We start from the raw sequence: 6,625 nt of genomic DNA, 5'->3' as shown, positions 1-6,625 counted from the left end.
TGAATAGGGCTAAATATTACTCCTCTCTTTAGAAATTTGAAGTAAACATATAAACTCAATCAATATTTCTCCAAACGTGCACGCCTTTAATCCAAAAGCCCAGAGGGATATTATTTTGTAAAGAGCTTTCATGATGAGCATGCATTACATTTTTCTCAATGAATGCGACTGAGAGTAGAGCCCTGCATTTCAGCCCAAGCCCGACCCGACCTTTTTACACCCCTCAGGTCGGGGCCAATTTTAACGTCACAGCTGATACGCGGGCGGACCTCGGGCTTATAGGCTTCTCCATCTTTTTATATTTTTCAATTTATTTAAAATAACATTTTGACAGACGATGATTGCAAAACAAACGTATTAAGACTTTTAACCTATAGCACGAGTCCGCTATAAGCACAGCCAGCCACACATTTACAATGCAGCTGTTGCTTATTTAACAGCAGGACCTTCAGCGCACCGGGAAAAATATTAATAGAGGACTAGATTAAAACCCTGGATACTGCGCATAATCTATGCAAACAGCATCCAAGACATAATCTATAATACATATATATATGCATAGCGAAGTTGTAAGATAAGGCAGGTTGCATGTTTATTCGTTTCATGTTTATTTCGTTTCGTTTTGTAGCTATAGCCCTTTTCATTTTTTTATTTCTGCACCCGTTGCAGCTGCGAGCAGCAGAGCAAACTGCCTCCGCTTTTTAAAAATAGTGTGGGTTGATAATAAACGTTTAAACTTACACTGTGATATGCTGAAAATATATATATTTTATATAGTTGTTATTATAGACAAGTGAAGTGTTGATTTGAGAGTTCAATTCATCAAACATGTCGTCAACTTGCTGTCGGCTGCGAACCGCTTGTTGGAACAAACAAAAATACTCTAAAATGTAAATAAAAAATGAAATATAACTATTTTGCCATTTAAAACAAATCTGAACTGCTTTAATTGCTGCAAGAGTAGTACAGCTGTGTAAGGAATCTGTGTAAGGAGTTATTTTTTGCTATTTCTGCGGATTTCTTTTGCAAAATCTATGCGGAATTTTGCAGAATAATTAAAAATGTTTTAAAACGATCTGAGAGAATGTGCGCTGTGAATATTACAAAACAATAAAATATTTTATAATTACATTTTATTAAAGGATTACCCTGAATTAAACTGGACCAACATGAACCAACAGATAATGGACAATGTGCTGTCACGACCATAGAGTTTTATATAAATTACATATATTACTGTCTACAGTGTAACAGTAAAAAGAAAAGGCTTCTCATAATGAATGTAGCCTATATCAAGATAATTTCATCTGTTTAACAACACCATGTATATTTATCTTGTAAACGGATTTGAAATAATAAATAATTTTCGCGTCACTTAGCAATAGAGACGATAGCGAATTCATTATCTTCTCCGCGGAAAGTTTTATTTCAAATTCAAGTTTTACATATTAAATATTAAATAGTTTGTGCTTTCTCTCATAAAAACCTCACAGCAAACAGCACAGACTTCTAAACACACGCGATGCAGTGATATCTGCGGTCACAGATTCCTAATGGGGATAATTAGGAATTCTATTTTCCTCTATAAGGCCTATATTTTCTTCTTTTCTTTAATTTTCTGAGCACCGGACTGCTGAGTCTGACAGGACATTTTGAGCGTACTGAACTTCAAATCAAATGAATCAAATATTTTCTGTATTTTTTATCAATTATTCCATAGGTTCCAGTTATGGGCCCCCCTCTGGGCCCCCCCCCACCCTGGGCCCGGGGCAACAGACCCGTTTGTCCCCCCTGTCGGCGGGCGTGTATATATATATATATATATATATATATATATATATATATATATATATATATATATATATATATATATATATATATATATATATATATATATATATATATATATATATATATATATATATATATATATATATATATATGTATATGTGTATGTGTGTATATATATATATATATATATATATATATATATATATATATATATATATATAAATTTAAATTAAATATAATCCTTTTTTTACTCATAATATCTTTAAAAACTGCAGAATAAAAAAGGAGAAAGACTTTTTTTTTAAATTTAGGGCACAGAAACTATATTTGGCATCTAGGCATGTACATTACATGTTACAGATTAATGCAATAATACATAATGGGGCAGTTTCCAAAGCGCAATGATATTAAGCAGTGCCCGAAAATAGTCCCCTGCTATTGAAAGTTACTAAGGGGACTATTTTCGGCTGCTGCGTAATATCAATGCCCCTCCTGCAGCCATGTTACAGCAGCAAAGTCCTTGATTATTACGCCAGAATGAGAGTATAGTTCCTAGCCATATCTGCCTAGAAAATCGAACCTTTTAATTTTCCGTCGGTCTTGGTACACAATGTAACTACAGAAGAGTTAAGTTTTAAATAGGAACTCTTTGGTTGTTTTTGAACGCGATGCTAAATGGCTAAATGATCAGATTCAATGGATTGTGCTAAGCTATGATAAAAGTGGTAGGACATTTGGATAAGTGGTGGCCCGGAGATCAGCTGAATGGATTGCAAAACAGCAAAAATCAAATGTTTAACTCTAGGGGAGCTGGAAAATTAGCATATTTTCAAAAAAAGTGTCCCTTTAAGACAAAACAATGGCACAGATATATGTTAAGATATGTCAGTGAAAGATGTTTTTAAATTAAGGCATGGAGACATACAGTGGCCCCACGTGCAGTTGCCGCTCTGGACAGGGTGGTGCAGGTGCCTGCTGGGTCCATGGTGCCATCTTTAGGTACGTACAGTGTGCCATAAAGATCCTTGACATTCATGAGTGGATACAGATCTTTGGTCTCAGCTGGTGACAGGACATACGACTCAATGCCGTATACTTTGCCCAGCTGAAATACAGAATAAGTCCCAGTAAACCCAAAAACAGTGCACACTATAAATATGCCATGCCATTTTTATAAGCTAACCCTGAAAAAAATCTATTCATAAGACCATTCGTATCGAGATGTGCAGTTGAGGGTCTGAGTCATACCGACATGAGGCGCTTGTACTCATCCAAACGCTGCTTGTTGGAAGCAATGAACAGTCCTCCATTTTGGATCCAGCCCGTCTCGAGGCCCGTCTCCAGCTCCAGCTCTGAGCTGACAACGTTACGTGTGTGAGCCAGCAGCTCGACTTCAGTATCACTTGGCCTTAACTGCCACAAAAGCCCTGTGCCGAGTGAAAAAATGAACAAACAATATGCTGGGTTAAAGTTCACACAAGCTAAGACGAGCTCTAGCACATTTCTGTGTAATAGATGCTAAGCATAGGGACTTTAAATTTGGCTGTGGCTCAAGTCTTGCTCTGAAAGTCTTTTTAGCAAACTCTTGAACTTGGAATGCAAGTATTGCAGGATATAATTCCTGATTCAATGGTTCTCCAAAACTGTGAATGCCATTCCTTGACACGAGAAAAATAACTGCAGTTTTCATTAAATAAATAAAAAATAAGAGTGAAGGACGAATACGAACTCAGCAAATCTAATCTAATCACAGAGAAAAAAAAGTGCATGCAACCAAACAAAGTGTCTTCTCTAAATACTTTGCCTATTTGTAAATATAACTAGTTGGTTTACTGTATAGATTAGCAGCACTAAAGTTCATGGGTCAAAACCCAGTGATCACACATATTGAATAAAAAAAATATGTTTTTCTTGTAATGCACTGTAAGTCGCTTTGGATAAAAGCGTCTGCCAAATTCATAAATGTAAATTCAAAATGTTAAATCCTCCCTCTTTTATAAATCTGCTAAATAAGTAAATGTAAATAAATACCTGCTGTGTGCCAGGTGGTACCAGCTGTCAGTCTGTCTCTCTCCAGCAGAACCACATTGGTCAAGCCCATTTTACACAGGTGGTAAAGGGTCTGGCAACCCAAGCTTCCACCTCCGATCACCACAACATCTGCAGTCTGTGGCAGGGGTTTGGTGGGACCACTGTGGCCTTCCTCCTGTTTGAGGGTCTTCTCATAGGGGACGCTTTTCTCTGTGGTGTGCGTCGAATGGGAGCTATAGCAAAGGGTGGTGGCACGATAGAGGGGCGAGAGGGGCTGCCGGCATGACATTGCCCTCTGCGCTGCAGTTCTAAGAAAGGCCATGGCCCCTAACAAACACAGCATGTAAAAATTATATAGATGTAAGTAGCCTATATACAGGTATAGCATGTTACACTGCTGTCACTACTTGAAATGTCATGTTTGAAACTTTATAGCTAACAAACTTTCCTCTCCATATGCATAATTTTATGCAAAAATAATGATTATGCTCAATTTGTACCACATTGCGGTAGCAAGGCAAAGGTAATGGGGTCAATCACCATCACTGAATGCACTGTAGGTTGCTTTGGATAAAGGATCAACCAAATGCTTAAAGGGGACATTTCATAAGACTTTTTTAAGATGTTAAATAAATCTTTGGTGTCCCCAGAGTGCGTATGTAAGGTTTTATTATTGCATGTTAAAATTGCCACATTGTAGGTGTGAGCAAAAATTTGCTGTTAATGGCAGTGTCGTGGTTGAATTGTGAAGATTAAGGGGCGGTATTATCCCCTTCTGACATAACAAGGGGAGCCAAATTTCAATATTTTTCATATTTTCTAGGTCGATAGAAGCACTGGGGAAACAATTATAGCACTTAAACATGGAAAAAGTTAGATTTTCATGATATGTCCCCTTTAAATGTAAATGTAAATGTTTTATTCGTACTGTTTTTTCCTAAACTAGTTATTGTGTATTGTATATTCTTATTATTTTGTCCTGTATTGTATATTATTTGTATATTCCAATAAGATTCACTTCATTACTGTAATGCATTTAGGTAGCATGAACTAACAATTAGTCACATTATTAAGCATTTTAACCTATATTTATTGAAATCTTTTAATAGATTTGTTTATTGTTTGTTCTTATTATTTATACAATATGAAATGTTAAAATGTATATGCAGACATTAAATAAGAGTGCTGTCAAGTCATAAGGTGTTTCCATGTTTTGCTATGGGTGTGTTTGCATGCATGCAATGCAAAGAAAAGTACAGAATCATCCACCTTAATGTCAAATGGCGAACAGAAAACTTGCAAAACAATTATCATTAAGTACATTTCTGACACTGTTCATGCAACAGCTGGCATACATGAGATAACATCAAACAAACATAAACAAACTCTGGCGTGTGAACTGAAGTACGTCAGCAATTCGGTAATAAAACTTAAAACAAGTAGTATTACAAGTACTTACCGAATGAGTGGACGTCCTCTATTTATTCAATGCTTCTGTAAGTATGAAAACTGAATTTAAATATGATCAAAAACGAAGCATTCGTGCTCAAATATGGCTGTGTTGCTGACTGAGCATGTGGACGAGAACAGCTCGCAGTTGCGCGTGCAAGACGCTCGCGATGAAGAAACACACAGACACGCGCTCCAATGTATCTGAGAAAATATGACAAAATAATTCGCTAGTTGTGCTTTCACATTTGAAATTGTTAACGTATTGTCATTCTGGGGTATTTATACTTTAACCTGGATTAGTAAATAATCCTGGGTCTTTTTAGTACATATTTGTGAGCCCAAAGTAAACGTTATTATTTGCAGTTAAAAATATTGATCGCGTGCAAGTACAATGCATAAATTGCTTCCGTCTACGAAAAAATCACAAGGTAAACCCCCTTACTTATTGCCTTATCTTATTTCTGAAGATATTACATATTAAAAGGAAACCGCTAGGGCAGTTTGTCTTTACCGCATTGGCTTGCACAAACTGAAACTAAATACAGGCAGCGAAAGTTTTTAAGTGGTGCTTCTGCTACTGTCCAAATCTCATGAATATTTAATAAGGTAAGAACGTATGCAGTTTATGATTGGCTGCCTTGATAAACAAGTTGCGCAGATTAGATTGTGTTGTAGGCTACGCCACCTTTGGCACCCCAAAGGATTTAACATAACGTTACAAAAAAATATTGATTTTACCAAAGACAAACGTTGCCCAACGCATGAATAAAAGTGTTTTAGTTTACATTGTTAGTAAAGTTATTGAATTAACAGTGGCCGTGTTGCAAATAATAGTGAGCTACCTTTCTAGACAGCATGCTTATGCAAAAAAGTATGAAACTTAAATAGCTTGAAAAACACTGCCAAAAAGTTTCTGAATAATGCATGCAGTGCTTACCTGTATGCTCAAGAGGCCTATATCTACCAGAGAAAGAAATGCACAAGATATTATGTGCTGTTTAGTGCACACTGCAGCTTCAATGGTTCTACATGTTAACCCCACTACCCTAGTCTAAACTCTCCACCCACCAACAGCAGATCTGTAGTGAGAACAAACAAAGGGTGGATCCATATGCTTTAAAATTAAGTTAAAAATCGTTTATTTGATTTATTTATTATCTGTTTTAGTGCATGTTCATGTAGGCCTAATTAATGAAACATGAAAACTCAGCTCAGCTGTCAATTCTTCCACAGAGTGGATAATAACTGGAGCAGAAACACGTTTGTTTTTTTGTTTTTTGTTTATTGCTCAGGCTATAGGACAAATACACTGAAAGACAAAATATGAAATGATGCTATTATTCCATAACAA

General features: G+C 36.2%; 1 protein-coding gene across 2 annotated transcripts in view; it reads right to left on the bottom strand.

Annotated features, from left to right (window-relative positions):
* The window catches only part of sardh (sarcosine dehydrogenase), a 53,025-nt gene extending 46,772 nt beyond the window's left edge, over nucleotides 1-6,253 (bottom strand). The window contains exons 1-5 of one of the 2 annotated variants that reach the window (XM_065290377.2): nucleotides 6,212-6,253; nucleotides 5,282-5,475; nucleotides 3,823-4,149; nucleotides 3,040-3,218; nucleotides 2,717-2,896 (exon numbers count right to left, since the gene is read on the bottom strand). In XM_065290377.2, the coding sequence (XP_065146449.1) occupies nucleotides 2,717-2,896; nucleotides 3,040-3,218; nucleotides 3,823-4,144 (681 nt within the window). In that variant the 5' untranslated portion in view covers nucleotides 4,145-4,149; nucleotides 5,282-5,475; nucleotides 6,212-6,253. Of the gene's footprint in view, nucleotides 1-2,716; nucleotides 2,897-3,039; nucleotides 3,219-3,822; nucleotides 4,150-5,281; nucleotides 5,541-6,211 lie in introns of those variants that run through there. The other variant, XM_073816067.1, reaches the window with a different exon arrangement.
* Between the last annotated feature and the right edge of the window lie 372 nt (nucleotides 6,254-6,625).

This window comes from Paramisgurnus dabryanus, chromosome 10 (genome assembly GCF_030506205.2).
Source record: "Paramisgurnus dabryanus chromosome 10, PD_genome_1.1, whole genome shotgun sequence".
NCBI classification, from domain to species: Eukaryota; Metazoa; Chordata; class Actinopteri; order Cypriniformes; family Cobitidae; genus Paramisgurnus; species Paramisgurnus dabryanus.
Note: the sequence above shows the minus strand (reverse complement) of the source record. Positions and strands in the feature narration are given on the sequence as shown.